The sequence below is a fragment of the Chamaea fasciata genome, unplaced genomic scaffold (genome assembly GCF_029207755.1).
Source record: "Chamaea fasciata isolate MVZ Bird 193981 ecotype frontalis unplaced genomic scaffold, bChaFas1.0.hap1 SCAF_1, whole genome shotgun sequence".
Classification (NCBI taxonomy): domain Eukaryota; kingdom Metazoa; phylum Chordata; class Aves; order Passeriformes; family Sylviidae; genus Chamaea; species Chamaea fasciata.
The window spans coordinates 20,610,935-20,634,327 of record NW_027094086.1 but is presented as its reverse complement, the minus strand read 5'-3'; the positions used below and the strand labels follow the sequence as shown (position 1 = coordinate 20,634,327).

The 23,393-nt window shown below is 39.6% G+C and overlaps 1 protein-coding gene across 7 annotated transcripts in view; it reads left to right on the top strand.

Annotated features, from left to right (window-relative positions):
- Positions 1-23,393, top strand: part of BAALC (BAALC binder of MAP3K1 and KLF4) — a 33,755-nt gene that overhangs the window by 5,859 nt on the left and 4,503 nt on the right. For 3 of the 7 annotated variants that reach the window (XM_066177602.1, XM_066177609.1, XM_066177626.1), the window contains 2 exons: positions 11,746-11,915; positions 17,003-17,152. In XM_066177602.1, the coding sequence (XP_066033699.1) occupies positions 11,746-11,915; positions 17,003-17,137 (305 nt within the window). In that variant the 3' untranslated portion in view covers positions 17,138-17,152. Of the gene's footprint in view, positions 1-11,745; positions 11,916-17,002; positions 18,188-23,393 lie in introns of those variants that run through there. The other 4 variants (XM_066177646.1, XM_066177636.1, XM_066177618.1 and 1 more) reach the window with 3 other exon arrangements.

The following is a 23,393-nucleotide window of genomic DNA, read 5'->3' as shown; positions in this document are numbered from 1 at the left end:
GCATTCACTCCCCTCCACAGCTGAACAGAGGAGAGAAAATTTAATGAAGGATTCATGGGTTGAGATAAGGACTGGGAGAGAGAACACTCATTAAAAACTGTCACTGGCAAAACAGGCTCAACTTAGTGGTATGGAGAGAATTTACTAGACTAACAAAATCAGAGCAGCATAATGAGAAGTAAAATAAGCCCTTAAAAACACATTCTCTGCGCCCTTCCCTCCTTTCCAGCTCTGCCTCCTCCCCCAGTGGCTCAAGGAGGCAGGGAATGGGGGTTATTGTCAGTTCATCACCCAAGGCTTCTCCTGCTGCTCAGGGAGAGGAGTCCTTCCCCTGCTGCACCACGGGGTCCTTCCCACAGGAGACAGTTCTCCATGAACTTCTCCAATGTGAATCCATCTCATGAGCAACAGCTCTCTGTGAATTGCAGCAACATGAGTCCATCCCTTGGGCAACAGTCCTTCCAAAACTGCTGCAGTGTGGGCCACTCTTCCATGGGGTGCAGTCCTCCAAGGCAGGCTGCTCCAGCCTGGGAGCAGGGGAGCCCTCTCTCCACTGGCTCTTCCACAGGGTCACAGCCTCCTCCAGGCATCCACAGCTCCAGCGTGGGTCTCCTCCACAGCTGCAGGTGGATCTCTGCATCCCTTTGGACCTCCATGGGCTGCAGGGGCACAGCTGCCTCACCGTGGGCTGGCTGCACCGTGGGCTGTAGGGGAATCCCAGCTTCAGTGCCTGGAGCATCTCCTGTCCCTCCTTCTCTGCTGACCTTGGTGTGCAGAGTTGTTCCTCTCACATATTCCCACTCAGCTCTTCTCTGGCAGGCAAATCATCACTATACTACAACCTTTGTTTGAATTTTCTTCTTAGGTCCAAACTTATTATCACGGAAGTGATCACAAATTCTTATCACAGAGGTGTTATCACCATTTCTAATTGGCCCAGCCTTGGCCAGTCTCATGTCCATATTCAGAGCCATCAGGAACTGGTTCTGCTGGACATGGTGGAAGCTTCCAGCAGCTTCTCACAGAAGCCACCTCTGTGGCCCCCTTGCTACCAAAAACAGGTCATGCAAACCCAGTACATCATAAACTTGGGGTTTGCTCAGCATAGAAGCAGATCAAGGATGACAGTATTGGCCTAAACCAGTATTTATTGCACCACAAGAGAGCATTGAAATTGTTGGAAAAAATCAGACTCAGATGATAAATACAACTTTTTGTAATGACCATACTTTTCAGCCCAACCCTCGCTGTTAATTCTTCCATTCCAAATATTTTCACCTTTGCTGTCATTTGATAGTGTAATACTGGTTTCACGTTTCAGTTAAAAAATTGCATCAATACTTATTTGGCCCATCAGATCATGCTAAGCAATCTACCTCACCACCTCTGTAAGTGTTTTTTAAATTAATTGTTTTTTAATAAATATCCACTGCCATAAAAAGAGGATGCAGCCATAGATAGCAGAACTTAAGTAAAAGTGTCAAAAATAATTGAGAGATGAGAAATTTTCTTCTATTATGACCCTTCAGCTTGCTATTTTGTGAGATGTATCAGACTCAGTTGCTGGTAAAGCTTCAGTCTTGTTTGAGAGTAGATGGATGGTTCAGATACTGCATGAAGCCTCCTGGCCGGTTCTCATGTCCCAGGTGGGAGCAGCCACATCTCACCCCTGCGACAGGAGGGGAGGGCAGAGGCTGCACAGGTTTCTCCAGATGCGTCCTCCTTCCCCAGCACCCTCTTCATTTTACTGTCTGCCTCTGGGATTACCTCAAAACACTGCAAAAGTTATTACGTCAGCCAACCCAAACTGTCATAATCTTTCCACAAAACCTCTCAGGCTTTGATTAATATCCATTCAGTTAATGGCCAACAGTCCTGATAAACCCTTCCTACAGTCCAAAGCAGACCTGCTAGGGTTGATCGCCCACAGTTTACCTCGATATAATAATTTACCAACTGATAAAGTAAATTTACTACAAATGTCACGTACTTGAATTACATGAAAAGCTTTCCAGCTGTCACAGTACCAGAAAGCAGAAAGTCTGTTGAGCATCAATAGAGATGATTTGCAGGAGAGATGAATTGGAACCATCTCTCCAAATGATTTCCCTCTGGAAAAAAGCACTCTTTTTTTTTGCAGCTTTGAAATCTTTAAAGGCAAAAGTATTCTTAGTTAATGAGAGCCAGAGGTCTGTAATTAACTAAAGGAGGAGGTTTTACGCTGTCTCCTGCAGCAGGTGGTGGGGAGGAGGAATGGTGAGAGAGGGAGAGTATCTGAAAGCGTTTGAGCAGAAAACCTGAGTGGTGGTTTTGTCAATGGCAGACCCTGCCTGCAAGATGCTGAGAAGGAAATTGCTCTGCAAAATTAATCTTCTTGTGGAAAGAGCACTCTTTTCCCCACCCCAGTGTTTATATCCTGATTCAGGACAATTAAAAATTGTTTTTTCTTTTCCTTTTACACTTTCCAGACAGTTCTAATTCTGTATTTTCCAGTTCAAGAATGTAAAATTCACAGCAAATTGTTAAAAATTTAATTAGTTTTAAGCGAAGATTCCTGCCAATCTCAAAGCAGAAGTGCAATGTATTGCGTACAGGAAACAGAGTTCAGAGTGCAGTTTACCTCGTTGTTCATTGACTAAAATTTCCAAAATTTCCACATTAAGCACATATTTCAGTTATCCAGCACTGAAGTGACTGAAATATCTTTTTTCTTTAACTGTAACCGGTTCAAGAAATATATCTCTTCATAGAAACAGAATTTATATTGCTAGTTCCAGCTTTTTTCCCCTCAGATGCTCCTGCAGTCTAAAACAGATTGCAGTTAAAAGAAATCTAGGATTAAAAACTGGGTTTTACCTTAAATCGAATTGGTAATATTTAAGACTCAGAAACAGAATGATCAAAGCCAGCAGTCTATTGTGAGGCTTTCTCTTTGACCTGCACCAAGCAGCCCTCTTTTCTGGAGGATAGGACAGATCCCTCTGGCTCTGTGGCGAGTGAGTACATTTTTCAGCAGCTGTCTCATGAAACGAGTGGCTTGGTCCTTTGCTGTACTCAAAGAGATTATGAAATAAGGCAATTTTATTTTCTGATGAACACACCAGAAAATGAAATACCAGCCTGCTTCCCTAGACTGCCACAATGCCTTTTCTGTTCTGTTTAGGAAAAATACAGGTTAAAAGTAAGTCAAAGAGGTAGATGAAGGAGTGGTATTTTGCCAATTAGCATGGGCAACCCGACACTGTGAGGCAGGACTTTGCATTTTAAGTTTTTCCTGAGTCCACTGAACCCCTCTGCACTGCTGTTTGCTTAACTGAGCCTAACATTTTAAGCTGCTGATTAAAATGAAGCAATGTTGAGTCTCGTTTCTCCTGGGAGACGAGAGATTTAGGCTAGCTGGTTCAGACGCATGCTAGCTACTGAAGAGAAAAATAACCAGCCCATTCTTTATTGATTGACTGAAATATTTTGACTGAGGGGGTTTTTACCAATTTCCTAACGGTGCATATAGTTGTGTTTCTGTCTCTGTACATTTTGTCTGGATATTGCCCTCATGCTGCAATTTTCATTTTTGTGAAATGCTAGCATTTCCCAAGTGGGCTGACAGAATTGTTTCAAACGCGTACTAAAAGCATGAATATCTGACTTTTGCACAGTGCTGATGCCTGAGTGCTTTCTGAGTGTTTACACTGTGTGTGGAAAAGATGGAGAAAATGCAATAGATTTAGCTAGAAGATGGTTGCTGGCTGATGGCTTAAGTTTTAATGTAGTTACTGCCTTCATTTTAGGGTGTACACTAAATGGCAGTGATGACTTTTTCACATGCATGCAGATACCTTAAAGCCAAAACACTTTCTGATCATAGTCACACCATGAACCAGTTAAGCCAGCAGTAGCTTTCTGTATGTTCATGGACTGTAAGGCTGGGAATGCCACCTGGCTGTACTGCCCACTGGACTTTCCTGAGTTAATTCCCACAGGGAGCATACCTTTGGGACATGGAGGCTGAATTTGCAGCTTTCCAGTGGCTCACATTTTGCCTAAGACTTTGTAAATTATCCCAGTAGTCAATTACTATTTTTTTAAATAAATGTGCTATGTACTACTTGGAACGTTTAACTTCAATTCCAGCTGTTGAACCTTGGTAAGCAAAACTGAACAGTAATTTCACCTCATGTTTCATGTACCTTTAAATGCTTTTTATGAGGATTTATATTTAGTCTGCCTAAATATTTTTGAAGCTCCTCGATGTGATTAGTTGAAATGATGCATTTTGCTCATCTGAAAATTTCATGTGTGATTAGCTAGGTAATAAGAATGATGGTAATGCTTTCCATGCCTATGTTGGAAATTGATCTAAATCATAATGAGAGATGTTTTATGACCACATTCCAAAGGAGAAGGAAAGCCCAGGTAAAGGAGAGGGAAAGAGCATGTGAATACCTGCAGCTCTAAGCCACTGGTCAGAACAGGGTGGATACTGCCATGGGAAGGATGACTGGGAGAGGGCCAGCAGCCTGCTGCTTGTTTTTTGTCTCACACAGTGCTCTCCTGTAAGGAGAACTTCTTTCTTGGCATTTAAAGGATGGGTTTAGACAGGAACTGAGCCAAAAGACAGTACTTTTGGAAAACAGGCTGATTTGCCATAATTTGGACCCATGATATAGGGTATTGTCCATGGAGTGTTTAATTTTTAACGTATATTTTTCATGGGCCTCACTGAAACACAACCAGTATATTTGCATGTGGAAAAGAAAATACTCCCTTCTAAAATCCAGTACTATGAATAGCACTTCAGAGCTTTGCTATTTGTGTGTTAGTTTTTCAGTTTGGAGGAAGGAGTGATCTGTTTCTGGCACATCATGTTGCACTGGTTTGTTGCTTAATCCATTTTGCGTCATTATTTTCCCAGGCAAAAGATGTACTCAGCTGTCAAGGTCTTCCAAAATGTTGCTGATGTTTATTCCAAAATATAGTGAAAATTTGGTTCTTCTATCTTGTTCCAGTTACCAAAATTTATACCTTCATGAATTATATTCTGTTGTCTTTCTGATGTTGAGTCCTTGCCTAGTACCATGATTACAATTCTCTCAAGTTTACCTTTTGTATCTTTGCTTGATGGTCAGGCCAGTTCCCTTTAATTCATCTTCTGCAGTCTATTTGCTATGTAGAACCCTTTGTCTGGAGCTTTGAAATGATGACACATTTGTTAAAGAGTGTTGCAGCATGCTTTTCCTGTTCAGAAAAAATATAAATTTTATATTCACCTTTATTTACAGACATGGTTGCAACACTGTTAAATTTGTTTACCGGATAGTTATACTGTGATTCTGTATCACAATTTGACATTGAAATATACTAATATGCAAAGATTTAGCATCTGCATGTACTTGTGAAGTTAGGCCATGCAAGTGATATGAAGGTTTGCAAGCTTGAGACATTGTCTGTGCTTTAGGATGAGCTCATTTAAAATAAGCATCCCCCTGGTAAGTATGGAGGGAGGCACAGAGCTCTTGGCCAATGGTGTGCCTGGGCACGGCTCAGCCCTGCATGCCTGGAGACAGCTTTGGAGAGACCTCCAAAATGTGTGTAAAGTGCAAATGTGTTTGTTGTATTTTGCTTCACAGTCTAAAATTCATATCACATTAGAGTTCAGAGAAATCATTCTGGATTCTCTGAATGTCTGGGAAGCAAATTTATTGCATTATTTTACGGACAAAAAACATTGTTTCTGATAATATTTCCCTGCTGCAGCAAGTCATCCCTCTGTAAATCTGGATCCTTCATCCTAGCTCACAAACCCACCCTCTGCTATGCCTGAAAGTTTCGAAATTGTTTCTTTTTAGGTAAAAGAGCTATTGCATATTTCCTGAGCATCTGGCCTCATCCCTGAAGCTACTGCTGTAGAGGAAATGACTTAAACCTGACTTTTGTCACAGCCTCCACTCCATTCATTTTTTATAGGATCCTTGTTACATCTTATTTTTGCAGCAGAAGTGTGCACCAGCCCTCAGGCCTGCAGATGGGTGGCTCCCCCAAAAAGATGTAGCCTCAAATCAGGAAAACAGGTAGAGAAAAGAGATGTTTCAGTGCTTTCTGTACTTATTATCTGTAGCATTAAATGCAAGAAACTCAGTGATGATTGCAAACATATATTTCCTCTGGAAGCATCTGTATGTGGTGATAACACTTTTCATTTGTCTTCACTGTCAGCTTTCTCAGAGTCCATCTTTACAGTGCAGCATCATTTTAGGCAGGCGTTTTCTAAACCAGCATCTTATGCATTATGCATGAGATAACAGTCATGATAAATAAAAAGGGTGTTGCTGAACTAGAAAATTGGTTTGCTCATACTCAGTTTCAAAGATATAAATTTAGCACACTAAACAACAGGTACCTGCTCTAAACAAACGTATGCTTGTTATTCCATAACAGAACACGTGACAGCACAGGGTCTCATGGGTACTGGGTCAGATCTAGGGCATTTTTGTGTCAGAATTCATGTCCTGTTTTGGTCAAAACCTGTTGCTTTAAAATGAAGTGGGAGAATACTGTGGCAAACACATATGGAAAAATTTTATCCACAAATAGTTGATTCTTTTGGCTAAGATTAACTTTGACTCCTTACTACAAGGCTTCATACCCTGCCCAAACTTCTTGACAGCATTAGCTACTGCAGCATTGCTGATTTTCTCAGTCACAGAAATTTTCAGGTCATCTTGAACTTTATTAAGATTTACTCTTTTGATGAAGTCTGTGCAGGAGATCCAGGCAGACCTACCTATGTGTTGTTTGTGGTTTGAGAAGTTTCCTGTGGTCCTCATATTTAAGGGCTACAAAATTGAGCCCTTAGACCCTTAAATATGAGCCCTTAGATCTCTTTTCTGTCTCTCTGTGCCAGATGTCAATCCATGACACTAATTTGCTTTTTAGACCAGTTTTACGTTCACAAACTGAAAAACATTAGGTGGTTTCCCTCCTTTTCACATCATCTGTGTACAAAGGTGAGACATAACCCTTCATGTAAACTCTGGTTAGAAACAATTAAGAGTGAAAATTTCCTCTCCTCTTCATGAAATACTGTCATTAAGAATAATTTGAATTCTTAGGTGTAACCTGACTGTATGAAGAACAAGAGCAGCATGTATGCAATGTTTATACTTGGTTTAGTTATCATTAGTGTTGTCATTATAATAAAAGAAACCAGAAAAATTAAGAAATGCAGGTCTAATGTCTTAAATTTTCTTTCTGTATTTTACATTTTCACTGACTTCTCTGTGTTGAACACCCTATTTACTAAAATAATTATTTTCAAAGCTTTCTTAGACAGCTCCCTCCCAATGTAAATGGCAGGGGGGAGGTTTAGAGCTACAAGATTTAAGCATTTTGAATGGACATAAGCTTGCAAGTTTGTGAACAATTTTTCAGACTGCAATTTTAAATATCTGTCTGCTAAACTAGAAAATTGAGATGATGCTGTCTGACACTTTATGAAAATTCATTCAAAATTTAAAAATTATTGTGTTTGTTTTGTTTTGTTGGAGAGCACCCCAACCTAAGCTGCTTTCAGCCGCTTGTTCTGATTCCTGTGCTACCTCCCAAGTTGTGCCAGTCTGACTGCTTGCGTCATTGGGCGAAGAATAAAGTCTAGGATTGATTTCGGTTTAAAATAACCCTTTTTTACCTTGATGCTGCTGAAAAAAGCATTTGTCAAGCTCTAGCCGAAAGGATTTCTATTGTCCTTGTAAGAAAGGCACTTTTATTGTACTTGTGCAGTCCAGTGAGCAAAGAGGAAGGTGGTGGTAAATATTGCCATGAGAGGACAAGTTATTTTAGGCACACTTTGTGCTGGAAAGGTAGATGTGGATTTGTGAGCAATGGGGCTGCTGCAGGGGTGTTCTTCTTGTGGTCATTGAGAGAGAACTCGTGCATGTTCCTTACAAATAAACCTGATTACATGCAATGAAATACCTGTCACTTGTCCTCCATTCCTCCCCACAGAGGGAGCAGCCTGGCCGTCCCCCAAACCCCCACCAGCCATTCCTGAGGGAAGGTTCACCATCACAATCTCAGGCATTTAATGATCACCCAGAAACCCAGGTTTTGGGAACAGAGCCTTGAGAATATTGTAGCCTTGCCAGTTCATTTGAAAGTAAAATATGTGTATTTGACAGAGCATTGAGATGGAATCTGCTGTTTCCCCGGCCTAAAGAGGCCCACAGACTTTTGGCAGGGGTGCCATGAAAGAGAAGGTGAGAATGAAAACAACATTACTGAACCTGTTCATTTAAATGCCTACAGTGATTTAACAACACTCATGTAAATTGAAGCTCTACCATGAAAGACCAAGAAGATTATTTACCAAACCCCTGCTGTGAGGATGGCATAAATATCTCAACAGTTTGCTTTGAAACCACAATGAGGCAAGACCCTTAGTATTGCCACCCTGCTGGCTTGTAAATTCCAGATAGTACTCTTCATTTTTGTGTACTGTGGCAAATCCTAAATAGCAATGCCAAAATATTTGCTTTTTAAAAGCAACCATCTGTGTTCCTAATCCTTTTTTTAACGTCATCTCTGTTTTGCAATCATCATTTTGTGTTATGTATCTAGTCTATAAAATAGGTGTTGCTTTATGGATTGCCAACAATTTTTGTGCTCTTAACACCACTACTAATGTATTCTCACTGTAATTTCCTCTTGTTCGTACATTAAGAGCAAGTTGTTGAAGTCATTAAACTGTTGCCCACTGTCTAAATCATGTATTTGCTAATGAAAATGAATTCTAAAATAGTTTCTTAACTTCAGAATAGCAAAACTATTACAGGATAAAATAAAAAATCTTTTTTGTCTAGTATTGGTGACCACTAGGTCATCCATGTAAAAATATGGTGGTGATAGTGAAGGGCTCAAATACTGAGACCTGATTTATATTTGACAAGTCTTGCAAAAAAGGTCACACCCCTGCAATGCAGGATGCTGCAAGTATGCTCAGGCAGCAAACTAACAGAGAAAAAAAATGAACCATATATGCCATTTTCAAGATTGAGATTTTCCATCAGCCTCTGGAAATAGATTTATGTAAGAAAAAATTTTCTATGCAGGACCAAAAGATGCAACACAATCTGATAAATGAACGATTGTACTTAATAACAAAATAGCTTTTTAGCTGACAGCTGTTTCACCAGACAATTTAGTCAGAGGCCAGATGGCCAAAGAGAGACATGGTGGAAAGTAATTTCATAGGATGACTCCACAGAAGGAAAAACTCATAATTTGGATGTTTGAAATGTCAAAGACTCAATTAATGGAATTAGTATGTAATTTCTAGTGCAGTTTGCCCGTTGAAAGCTGTGCTGAAGCTTGTTCTCAGACCTCCACTGCAAGCTGAAGCAGTGGACTCCTGGCTGAGTGCTGGCTCACACGTGGCTCATTGTCTCTCCAACTCCCTTCCTGACAACTGGTTTTGTCTATTGTATCAGTCTGGGCCACTTACTGCTCTGCACCAGGTCATTCTTTGCCTCTCCTCTGGCCATGTGGAGTGATAGGAAGAGGTAAAACCTAAAACATAAGTAGGTGGGAAATTCTGGGAGATGCAAGAGAGGTGAGGTTTACTGTTGCCTACTGAAGTTGCATCTAAACTTAGACATGAGAACAACAACAGTTTTTATATATAGCAGAAAAGGCAGTTTCCAAAGATGGAAGTATTTTTTTTTAAAAAATAAATTAGAATATAATATTTTCCAGTTTCAGCTCAATTCTTTTCTATCAAAAACTAGATGACAGCATTATTAGTTACCACCACTGCAAGTTAAAATGTCTTTGGAATACTCTGCCTCCATCTTCTGACTACTCAGGGAAATGCAGTGACTAGTTTGTATTCGGACTTCTTAACTCACAGAATCGTAGAAGAGAGTTTAAAGACCTTTTATTTCACAAAAATTTATATATTTTCAAGACCAAGGCTTTGAATATTTGGGTGAAACTTTATTGAATTCCGTCATTGTCTTTGCTAGCTAATACTGACAAATGTTGCTTTCTACTGTCAAATCATCTTTTCTTACAGCTTTCTGAAAAATAATTCAGGACTTTGCTTCCTTTTTAATATCTTTAACACAGCACTTGAATTCCTACCTGATTAATACAGAAGGTTTTGATGACACAATGCCACTTCATACAGCGATGGTTTGTCATTGGTCTTCCACATACTTTTTTCTCACTTAGTGTCTGTGACTCCTTAATTTTTCTAGGTTTGATACCTGCATTACCAGTTAGTAAAGTTGCCTTCTTTGTTTCTCTTTTAACATAAAGCTCTTCATTAATAAGCTTTGACAAAAACTAAATTGAGAGCAACAGTCATGCATCTCACTTACTCCTTGTATTTGAATTTCAGACTCAGTGTTGCAACCAGATGTTGAGTGCTCTGCACTCACCATAAATGACAACTGATTTTTGTTAATGCAGTAAGACGGGAAAATTCATTTATGCTGTCCAGTATCATATTGTACAATGCATGTGTATCCACGCAGCTAGAGCAGAAAGCAAATTACTCATTTATTTGATTGCTGGCAAACAAAACAACATGAAATAAATATTTTCTAAATTTCTTAACTTCAAATGAAAAAAAATTCAAGGCAAGGCCATGTGCACAGGGCAACATTACCATCCATATTTGTTTCATCTGTCATGCTCACATCTAACCCCTTCAGTTCCCAGAAGTGGAACAGTTTTAAGGGGGCCTTCTCTGGGTCTTAAGTTCAACCCTCAGTCATGAAAGGAAGTGTGTGTGTGTGTGTGTGTGTGTGTGTGTGTGTGTGTGTGTGTGTAGAGAAGTCCATGGAGACCTGCAGGTGACAAAGATCTACTGATATGCTGCACCCATTGACTGTTTTTCCAAGTTTTCTGAGCCAATGTTTCACAGAGCAGTGAACCGTAGGAAAATGGCCAAATCATGTCAAATGTGAGGATGAAGATGGCACAGGGAGGTGGATGAGTATTACCAGGTGATACAAATCCTTTTCCAAACAGAACAAAACCCCACAGTTTATCACCTTTTTAGGCCGCAGAGTAACTTGAAATGTGTTATTTCCCATCTACATGAGATATTCATGGCAGACCATAAAAGAGAGGAGGAACAAGGACAGTAAGTAAGGGAAGCTGAAACTAGGGTTTCAGATGAGAGAAGTTCAGTTTTTTTCTCTGAGAAGTTAAGAAATCTAAATGGTGCAATATAACAGTTCACAGTTACAACAGTGATCCTCCACCTCTACTCTGCCCTAGTGACGCCACATGTGGAGCCCTGTGTTCAGTTCTGGTCTCCTCAGTTCAAGAAGGACAAAGAGCTACTGGAGAGGGTCCAGCAGAGGCCACAAAGAGTCTGGAGCATCCCTCTTATGAGGAGAGGTGAGGGAGCTGGGCCTGTTCAGTTCAGAGGAGACTGAGAGGGGATCTCATCAATGTATACAAATATCTCAAAGGTGGATGCCATGAGGATGGTACCAGATTCTTTTTGGTGGTGCCCAGAGACAGGAGGAGGGGAAAAGACCATGAACTAAAACACAAGGTTCACCACCACACAAGTAAGGACTTTTTATATTGACAGTGGCAAGACTGCTCTCACCGTGGTACTGTACCACACCTTGCATCACTGACACGATCACAAAATGTGGCAAAATAGAGGGATGCCAGAGCCAGCTGCAAATTGCTCCTCAGTATTAATTGCCCAATTCCATGTGTCCCTACTAGGTCTTCTGGAGGATGGGAAATTGGCTCACACAGGTGTATCTACAGCATCAGCCACAGCTGGAATGCTGAACACTGAGAAGAGGAACAACTGTGGCTCTCAGTGTGCAAACCCTGTAGTCCACAGCATGGGAACTACAACACAGAGACAGAATGGCTTCAGGACCACAGAGGTATGAGTATAATTATGTTCCCTTAATTGCCAGCATCAGCTTCAACCAGGTCTGAGTTACTTTTGTGACAGCCTTTCTCTTTGCAGTGAAACTGTATTTAATGTCTTGAGATAGGAAAAAGTGGTGCCAGGGTGCACTACAGCCATGGCATGGTTGAGCTGAGCCCCTCTGGCAATGCTTCATGCCTGAATGGCCATAGAATTGATGTTTTGTTTGTCAGCCAGAGTAACGCACACATTTGCTACAGTAAAAAAAGCTCCCATGCTAATTCCTTTCAGTCCACCTGTGGCATGCATCATGCAAACTATTTAGATTAATTATCTGAAAAGGAACATTAATTGCTTTCCCTTAATTGCTGTTCTGCTTAAAATATGTGCACTACATGAACCCTGGTTCATTCAAAGCTGGACATGAAGCTTGAAAAAGTCAATGGGTGTCTTTTCAATAACTTCAGTAGGCTTTGGATCAGATCCTTCCCCCTTTCCCCCCTCACTTATGTGTTGTGTTCCTTGTATACATTGTAAGAACAAGGCTTTGGGGCTGTACCGAAGACTAGCCTTTTCCTGTCACAGCTGCCTACCCACCTACCTGCCACCTACAGGTTTCCACTTGCTGCCCTGTTTGCATAGCAGCTGCTCAGCTGCTGCAGATTAAAGGAAGCCACAGCCTATGCCGGGTTTACTGCTTCCTTGGTTTCTCATATGATAAGGTGTTAGGTAAAAATTTGGGGAAGGGAGACTTCCTTGTTTGCTGGGTTATCTGCAGATGAAGCAGATAAAGTCCTTTACATGGTCCTTGGCATTCTGAGGAAATCTCAATTTCTACTTTGAGGAGTGCTTGCCATGCCGTTGTTGCTGCTTCCCCTGCTTTTTCAGGGGAGTCTCCTCTTACTACAATATAATCTAATTTCACAACTGGGGAGAGTGAGACTGTAAAAGTTTGGCAATCACAGAATGTGCAGTCATGGGTAAATGTTTGTATCCCTGTGGGAATCTGTCAAAGGTACACCACACTCTCTTCCGGGTGAGCATGAATTAAGCCTTGAGGTGTTCCCAGAGTGGAATCATAAACAACATCTTTTACATCTAGCTTTTCCCTCCGTGAATAGGATGCTCCCTGAATTTGCATTGCTAGTTCCACAACATTTGGCACAGCAGTAGTTAAAGGTGTAATATTGGCGTTCAGTCTCCTGCAGACAATGGTGAGTGGCTGCTGTCCCCTCAGTTTTTTCACCATTCTCCAGGGGATACAATTGGTTTTCTTATCTGTACAATGCTGGCTAGATTGGCAGCCCACTTAAGCATCATTTTTACCTTTTCTTCCAGTTTCTGCTTTATCTCCTTTTCTTTCTGTAACTGTTTGTGCAGCTGCTCATCTCCCAAAGATAGTAACAATTTAGTAGTTTTCCTGCCCTCTATTTCCTCTCTCAGATATTGTTTCACTCTGCTATGGTTTTTTCCTACCTAATTTCTCCAATAATTGTCTTTCCCTGTGCTCTGCTAAAGAAAGTATAATCTTAAAATTATCTTTTTCAATTATAAGCTTGTTTTTGGGTTTCCAATCTTTCTTTTATATCCCTCTCAAAAGCCATTGATGACTTTAATACTCATTTTTCTGATTTCAAAGCAGCATGTTCTATATATGATATATTGGAGGGAAGAGGGACTCTGATTCCCTTTTGCATGTAAGGTAAGTGAGCCTCCAATACCGCACAAATAATTGCTTTCTCTTCCCAGAATTTTTGGGCCCATTCCTTGCCTGCCTGGGAAAGAGCACATTCATGCTTCTGTAACTGCTTATCCATGGCAATCCTGCCAATGGATAGAAAAATCCTACACCAATTCTTCTATCAAGTAAAAAATCAGGGAAGAGAGACCCCCCTCCCCCCCCGCTTTCACTGTTTTCTGAGATGTCGTGGGCCTGGGGGCCTTCCCTTTCTCGCTCAGTATTATCTCAGCCTGTCTGAGATCCTGGGAGATCCTCACAGACAATATTTTAGAGTAACCAATTGGCACTCTGAGTCTGGTGAGGTGCCAGAGCCACAGTGTGGAGGCACAGTAAGACTGGTCACGAACACAACCCCTGATGCGAAACTGGCATTCATTGCATTCTAAGTCTGGGCAAAGTCAGTAAGACTCCACATCCACAAATAGTGCAATTTCTTGCCCGTTGGACAGAGTAAGATCCACAAATGGCTGTTGATAAATGCACTGATATCAGAATGCACAAGCAATGGTATTACTGTGAAATAAAATTTACCTGACAGGCGTCCCCAAGGGGAAGGAGAGAGTACAGCCTGTTCACCATGCCAGGACACAAAGGTAGAGCCTCCTCTGACCTCCCTCCCCTGTTAAGTCATATTTATATTGTTTTCTTTGAGGATGGGGGGGGGGGGGGGGGGGGGAATTCAGTTGACCTAATTTCACACTTAAATGGAGTTTGAGTGACTTTACATACACGTTAAGATTGTACAGTTCTTACTTTGTTAGCACATGTGGGGCATGAAAAGGAATATGTATTTTCAAGTTCAAGCTTTTGGTCACCATTTGGGTCATTCTTCGGGCTTAATTCCCATTAGCTTCATTGTTTTAAACAGAGAATGACTGCAACACCTCTGTGCAATTCCATCCTTTGTTTCTTGCCTCTCTCAGACATGAAACAAGCTCCCCGGTGTCCCTGCTCCCCAGGCACACACAGTTTGTTTCTGCTGAATTACTGCCAATGTAGGCACTCCTCCGCGCTGAGCTTTGTCTTTTGTCATTTTTCCACAGAAAGTGTCTCAGCACAGCATGTGACAGAACTGCTACATCCACCCCATAAGAAGTTGTCCCATCTTGGGAGTCACATCCTTAAACCAAGGGGTCTGAGCAAATGAAAAAGAGAATTTGGATTGAATATCACCTTGCATTTGCTAACACACAACATATCAGTACATGTCTGTTTATTTTATACCCCCATTGTATCATTATCTTTTGTATTGCTGTAGTACAAAGATATTCCCAGCTGACATAAAAGATACTGCTGTATCTTTTCATGAGATACTGCACCTCCAGGTGGACAGGGACACATTCCACAGGAATACGACATCTAGAGCCATGGGATTTCTGTAAATGAAAAGCCCAAATGCTTGTCATAGCCACTAGCCTAGAGAGAAATTTTAATTGGTGAAGTTGGAAACGGTCAAACAGAATAATTATTAATCCAGTTTGAAAAAGACTTGCTCACAATTGAGAATTACAGTGTATACCTGTCCTACTGTTTGAGAAAATTGTCTAGTTTTGTAATTGAATGGAATATTACTTCTGTATTGCACTTAATAGGAAGTATGGGCAAATTCCCACATGTTGACAATGTGAGTGTTGACTGTAATGGTAATACTCAGTGAAGTGTGGGCTCCTGCCCTGAGGCCCCATGACTTTGAAGATATCCTCCTGCATTTTCTAACTGAGATACATTCAGTATCTGTGTTGTTGCAGCTCAGTGCAAAGAAAATTTCTGATGATAACTAAAGTATTTACATTATTCTCCACATCTAATGCAGGTGCATAAGAAAGGAAGTTGTCTAAATTTCTTGTCGTCAAAAAAGAAATATGTATGCCTAGAGAGAAAGTGTAGTATCTAATTCAGGCTCCAGCTCTGATCTGCCATTCTTCATCTCTGTTTTTCCACTGTTTAGGGAACCATAAGATGAGCATACAATGTGAATACCTTAAGTTTTATTTACCTGAACATTCACATTGACTACAGTTTTTCTTTTATCTCGACATGCTATAGAATACAGTGCAATGCAGCACATGGTGCTCTTGGAAGACTTGGGTCATGCCATCGGCCTGTGGGCTAGCAGGGGATAAGTCTTGTCACCTCTCTGTTTCTTACTTTCTCCTGCATCCAGCTCCAAGGCAGACATCTGCCTTATCCCTTCATACTTGGTTATGACAGGGTACAGCTTATGCTGTTGAAAGGGAAAAGGTTTGACACTGACTATATCTGGGAAACTTTATTATCTTCTCATGACAGTAATGTCAAAACAATTTAGAACCAAAAGATGATGATGATGATGAAGACAGTAGTAAAGAAAGGAGTGCTAATACCAGTGAAGGTAACAAGTTGGTCGGGCATCTCTTCCGAAAAAAGGTGGTATCCAGATTATGTCCCTGACTGACAATAATCTGGTCTAATTCTCATTATAGTCTTTGGCAAGTACTTGCATGAACAATAGCACTGGGGGAGGAGATAGCAAAGGAGCAGGTGTATTCAGGCTGCAGAAATGTGAAATAATACACAGCAGCAAATTAACTCCAGGTGTTGCTCTGCGATATATATCTACCTTCCACTTATGTCAATGTCTGAACTTTATCAGACATTATTTTATCTTGTAAATAATGCCTAATTTACCTGGCATTGCTTACACTGACAAATAGTCTCATGGAACACTGGCAATGCAATAATCAAACCCACACAACTCAGCTGTGTGTCTCTATCAGTCCAGATCTGGGTACACTTTGTTACACCTATCCAGCTCCCTGTGCATTATAGTGCATTGCTAATGGCAACAAGCAGACAGTCTGGGAGATGGAAAAGTATCAATTTAAATTAGGGATGCACTCACATGACTCAGAGAGACTGACTTTTTTGAATATTGAAAATAAACTGATGAAGCTCTGAAAGGTATATATTGTGCTTGGGTCTTGTACACAGGTGGAAGTGTTACTTTAAAACTGTATTTTCACATCAGAAACATAAAATCAAGTACAGAAAATTCTGTCTCGGGCTAGTGATACATTACCCTCAGTGACATCAAAAGGAACCTCTAATTTTCACTTCTGGACTGAAACCAGATTTATTTACCCTGCTTTTATAGTACACACAGGCAGAGATCATAATTATAGTCGAGAAGGTTGATCCAAAGCCTACTGACATCCATTGCCTTTGTAGCAGATACAAAAGCTTGTGTCCACGCTGAATAAGGAAGTTGCTCTGCATTGCAGTGCTGTGTGAAGGATGCTGGAGGCGTTCTGTTTGTTAAGCAGAACTGGTTTTGTAAATTAGGGGTTAATTATCAATGACTCTTTCTGTTGTCATTGTAGAACTCACTGTACTGTTTAAAACTCTCACAGAGTAAATGGGACACACAGAAAATATCCACACAAGAAGTCGCCATTAATGTTACAAAAGGCATCAGACAAAGTGACAGAAGAAAAACAAAGAATTGTGCCAATTAATGAAGAAAATTGCAGGTGAGGATGGACTTAACAAAGCTTCACTGCACTTTAAATGTCAGTCACTGAAGACATGAAGATCTCTAGGTGTTCCAGGTTGAATGCACCAGGCAGCTGCCACTGAGTGCCTCCAAAACAGGTCTTGTGGAAACCAGCTGCAAGCACCGTAGGATCTTCAGACATCATTTGTCTTAAGCAGTGGCATTACACAGAAATTCATGACATTTGCTTTTTACTAACTTCCGTGTTATCCCTTGTGTATGTTCTGTTCTGCATTGCTATTAAGATGAGGCTGGATAATAAGGGGTACAGCTCATCCCAATTAAAAACAGGAAATGAACAAATGAATCTGCATTTTTAGTCACAAAGGGGTTTTGAGTGTGCACATTCAAACCCACAGAGTTAATTTAAAGCACTCACATGTTTTAAAATGTAAACCCAGACATCTCAGGAAAGTGAGACTAAAGCCTACTCTTTCACTAAATCTCTTTCTAGCTATATATCTTGGTTATATATAGTTAAGTCATAGAGTAGCATTTTTATATATTAAATTTTTGATTACTTAGTTTTAATTTATTGTTCGTATTGATGTAATTTCAGTCTTAAAAACAGTAATTTTCATATTGATCAGCCTTACTTGAAAGTCCTAGTCTTAACCGGTAAGTAGAGTTATGGCTACTTGGTTGTTTTATAAATGCCTCTTTGATTATTTTAAAGTCCAGTCTGACTTGGAAAGAAGTTACCATTAACATTACATGAAAACAACCACAATTTTTAAAGTCATATTCTAATGTCAGTTCAAAAAATTAACTTTCTCTGCTAAGATATAATTAATTCACTGTGCAGAACTTATATATTGTGAGCATCCTGTACCACAGTACTCCATGATTATAATGAATATATATGTAAAAGGAATATAAATGTTCTATATAATAAAGTCTAGGCATTAATTTAATATATTACCTCTTAATATGGAAGTAATAATATATATTCTCAGTGAATTTGCATGTTTATGAAGATAAAAGAGGTAAATTTATTTGCCTCCCTCCCCTATCAGGCATATATATATATATATATATATATATATATGTGTATATATGTGTATATATATATATATATGTATATATGTATATATACATGCATACATATATATATACATACATATATATATATATGTGTGTATATATATATATATATATATATGTATGTATATATATATGTATGCATGTATATATACATATATACATATATATATATATGGATGTGTATTAGTGTCCTTAAAGGGCCATTAAAAAACTACTCAAAACAGACAAACACATATGAATAAGATTGTGAACTGAACCCTAGTTTATTTTGTTTTAGGATCATTTTAATAGCTTGCTGCTTAGGTGTGCAAGTTACTTTCCTTGTTGTACAACAAGTCTGTGCAATAGGAATTGTTTATTAATTACTCCAACAAAAAGGCAAACTGGAATCCAGAGTTAGAGCCAAGATTTTGCATACCATAACATATTCTAAAAGGATTTTCTGGCAGAGAGAGTGCAGTACAAACTTATATGATACAAGAAAGTTACAGAAAGTGAATAATGATCCTGATGGATTTATCCTGAAGGGTAAACAGAAGGAAGGCAGAAGAGAAGGTTTCTTGTGTAAGAAGCTGTTCCAGAGATTGTGGCCTTGAGTGGATACCACATTAGAGTGAGTAGATGCAAGAACAAAGGAGTCCTGACAGTGAGATTATTTATTAGCTAAGAAATGATTTAGTGATGATGTGCTGACCAGTTGTGTCAGACGGCTTGGGTCACACCACAGAATTGGAAGCCCATGAGCTGCATGGCACATGAAGCAGCCCTGGCTCATGCCGGCAGCCACCAGGGAGGCAGCTCTTAAATCTTGTATTCCGAGCATGAGATGTGACAGGCTGGTTTGCAGGAGATGGCCTTGGTATACAATTATCTGAGCAGCAGCACAGACCTTGCTCATGCTGACCACATCCCCCATCAGGGTGGCAGCTGCCGAGTGGTGGATGCTGCCTGCCCTGGACTGCTCGTGGTAACCTTCCTGAGCTACTCCAAGATCCCCTAAACCTGTTTATATCCTGAAACTTAACCTTATAACATTCAAAGATTGGATCCAACTTCTGTGGTAAAAGCCATGTTTAGTAACAAGCTATTTTATGCACACTCCTAATGTAATACATTACTGTTCTTATTCATTAGGCAGTAACTGAAAAGAAATTACATTATGTCCTAGGTGGCTTCTTAGTGTTTGATGTGCAAACTTTCAATGACCTTAATAAAACTAAGAGCACGTTGTGGGAGATGTGGATCTTGCTTCTGTACACAGATTGGGATATACTTATGTTTGCTTTCCTTCTACTAGATAACCACCAGTAGAAACCAAATTGTTTCTAAAATAATGTACCACTCTGTATAATTAGGGTGACAGAATCTAGTCTATAGATTGTCACTTTGTCACTTTAGACAATTTAAAGTCCTCATAATGGATTCCCATGCTGGTTTCAGTGGAAGAAGCAAGCCCAAAGAATCATCTGGATGTTTTCACTCCAGGTGGCCTTCTTAGAAATAAGGAGTCTTATTTACAGGGTCTGTTCTTCGAGCATCATCTTTAAATATAAATGGCTCAAAGACATCAAATAAAATAACCATGTTAAAAGTCATGGACCTTCAGATAAAGGATCTGTGGGCATCTCTGTCTTACATGCCTGGATTTTTGAAATGTAATTTTCCCCAAAAAGACATTGCCACATAATTTGTTTGATGTCCCTTGGCTGCACATTAAGATTTCTACAGGTGCACTGAAACAACACACTTTCTGCTGGAATGATTTTCCAACAGATGGTGAATTCTTGTGATTTGTCTAAGTTCAAGTTTTAAACAGAAAGGAAATTTGTCATGTTTCCACAATTCCAACACAATATATATATAGGATTTTCCTATGTATCTTGATATATCTTCTTCCACTATGTGAGAAATGGAACCATTCAAAAGTAAGAGGATATTGTCTAGAGAAGAGAGAAGATTTACAGTTACCAATTCATCATGTGGTGAATTAATCTTCTCAAAGGCTCAGTACTGCTTTATCTTGCACTATTCCTTCATCTTCTCCCTTATGATTCCTTAATGTATTTCATCATTTCAGCATCACTGTAGGACATTGACCAGAAGACACACAATTTTACTGTGTGACTGAAATGATTTTGTACTGATATAAATAGGAAACTACAATTATTGTGGAAGCAATATATGAGTACTGTGTTAAACATGCATTCTTGTTAGTTAAATGACTGAGATTTCATAAAAACCAGGCCAGAGGTATTTTTGATCTTCCTAGTATGTTCATATACATAGATATTTATCTGTGCATGTCTCTGCATGAGTATATTGTAATGTCTTTAGTGTGTACTTCTGCAGTTCAGGCATATTTTTTGAGAATCTTTAATTTCTGTTTGTAATTCTGATACCCAAGTGTAAAATATTTTAATGTTTGAACTGAAATCTGTTTTACATGCCTTACAAAAAGAATGAGCTATATAATTTGTGCACAGAAATGGTATTTGAAAAAGCAGGCTTAGTCTTATTTACAAATACATCTAAATTCAAACTAGACTAATGGGAACATTTTTGTATTCTCTGCAAATTAATGAAGATTGACCTTAAATTTGAAAATGAAAATAAAGAAAATTTTTAAAGTGTCTGTTTATTACTCCATGTATTTCACATTCCTATGTTTGTGGTTGGCTTAGCTTTTAAAGCTGAGATCAAAGAGTGCAAAGGTATAATGAATGGTTCCCACATCTGCTATTCATGGAATCAGAATATTTCTGTATCTGATGTCCTCAGGTTGAGGCTCATGGACTGTTTGGTCATATGAAAGAAGGTAAAATACATATATTCCCCTAAAAAATCGGTATATTTGCCAAAGAGGGATTATGAGGTCAAAATATACTTGTAACTCTGTAATTAAAATCAGGGAGTTTATGGTTGCTGTCACGGCTAAAGTGGAAGACACTGGAAATCAGAGACACCTTCTCTAGTAAGATGCCATGAGGCAACTATGAGGCAACTATAATACAAAGCTAAAAAAAAAGCTGTTATTCCTGTCTGAACAGGATGGAACAGTAGCTGTAGTGCTGTTTGACCTCTTCATAGAAATAAACTCACAACTTTTACAGATGACACTTCTTATTTTTTCCAAAATTGCACAAAATCTTCATTATATTTTTCTTTACTACCAGAAAGGCTGTTGCTGAAATATCATCCCCATCCTAACTGTCTGTGCCCCAGGTGTTGCCTGGCAAGTAGCTTGTTCTCTTTGATTCCTGGCCAGGATGCTGACACAGCAACTGGTTTCTTTCCTGTGAAAAAGGAAGAATAGTATCAAAGGAATGGTTTTTAGATGTGCCAAAAATAAAAAGGATTTAGGGGAATAAGGAAGCCACAGTCCAGCAGTCAGCCCATGGAAACCCTACAAACAGGAAGCTTCAAAATCTGGGATCAGACAGTACCTTGCAAGTGGAGCCTTCATTGGTGCAAGAAACAACTTGGGGGGGAGAGGGGTTCAGGTCTTGTTGCAAGAAAAAAGCCTCCAAAGCTTAAATTTAATGGACCCTATTCTACTTGTGCCTCTGGGGAATATGTGCTGAGGTGGCATTTCTGAAAGTGATGCTTAGGAGGTGCTACATGAGCTAAAATAATGTGTACACAGCGTGTCCACAATACTCTTCATTTCATAGTGAGGCAAATGTTCTGAAGAACTAAATACACTGCAGTGTTTCAAAATGAAACCTTCGTTGTCCTCAGGCCAAGAATCCCTCATTGCACCAGTGCCTTCTCAGGTGCCTCCTTTCCAGATTGGCTCAGTGAAGCACGTGGAAAAGGTGCAAACAAGAATTAAGGTGTGCTCTAAGATGCAGGGATGCAAGATCTCATTTCTGTCCTGTTGCCACCCTCCAGTTTTCAGATCCTTCAGTCTGATTTTCAAGGGGGGTTTTTTTGTTGTTTTGGGGTTTTGTTTGTTGGTTTGGTTTTTTGTTTTTGTTTTTGTTTTCGGTTTTTTTTTTTTTTTTTTGTTTTGTTTTGTTTTGTTTTGTTTTTGTTTTTTTTTTCAGGTAGCCTGTGCATACTATCCATAGTTAAAAGCCATTCTTCTGCCCTTTGGCAAACTAATGGCAAAGCTGGGTCATTAATATAAGACAAAAAGTGAGCTGGTCCACCAGAAATTATATTTGTTGACACATGTCACTTAGTCAAGATAAGATCCAAGTTTATTTGCAACAGCTCCTTGCACAGAAAAACTCAGCAAACACTGAAGTCTAGGAAATACTGTAATGCTAATGGTAGAACTAGGATGTTCATAAGCAAGAAGGAAAAAGGGTGAATATAGCAGCTTTTCATTTCTTTCTGGAATATTGAATATCATTTAAGTCCTGAGTGCAAAAATTGGGATGCTGCTGTATATCTATCCATTCAAGACTATAAAACAAGCAGCTTTAGGTCGCTGTGGGTACCTGCTTAGGAAAAAATTGGATTGAGGGAGAAAGAGAGAGTGGTGTCACAGGGCAAGACTGAGCCATGCTGCCAGTTGTATTAATTAGCTTTGCTTGCACACTCTTGCATTATAATCAGTATTATTCAGCTTTAATTTAATTTCCATTAACCTCTGCAAAACACCCACATGTTTGGATACAGGGAAACATGTCTGGGGTATTACTGCATGGATAGAAAAAACAGTTTGCTCACAGTCAAAAAGCAGCTTAAGAAAAGGCAACAATAAAGCAGCAGCCTATTCTTCATCGGCTATGAAGAGCTGTCAAATACAAAAGGCATGAAATTATTCATGTTCATCTGTATCTCGTTTTACCAGGAAATTAAATATTGGGCTTGTCCATGCAAGGCAGGTAGAACTTTCCAGGTCACACTTAGTAAGTGGCTTAACGTTCAGTTTGCCTGACTCAAGGACTGATTTGAACCTAAAATGTTGGGTGTTGTGGCCTGTCCAAGTCCCTAAACCAGCCCTTCTGCAATGCAGTAGCATCTCCTTTGCCCTCAAATTAGTTGCTTTCTAGAAATTTTTTCCACTTTATTCAGGTATTAATGACATATTTTTGCAGCACGTTAGTAGACACATTATTATATTATTGAGAGCATAATTTTACTAATTCAGACATGGGCCTGGCAAAACTAAAGCTTATGATCACAACTTCCAAGCACAGGGGCAAAATTAATTCTCATTAACT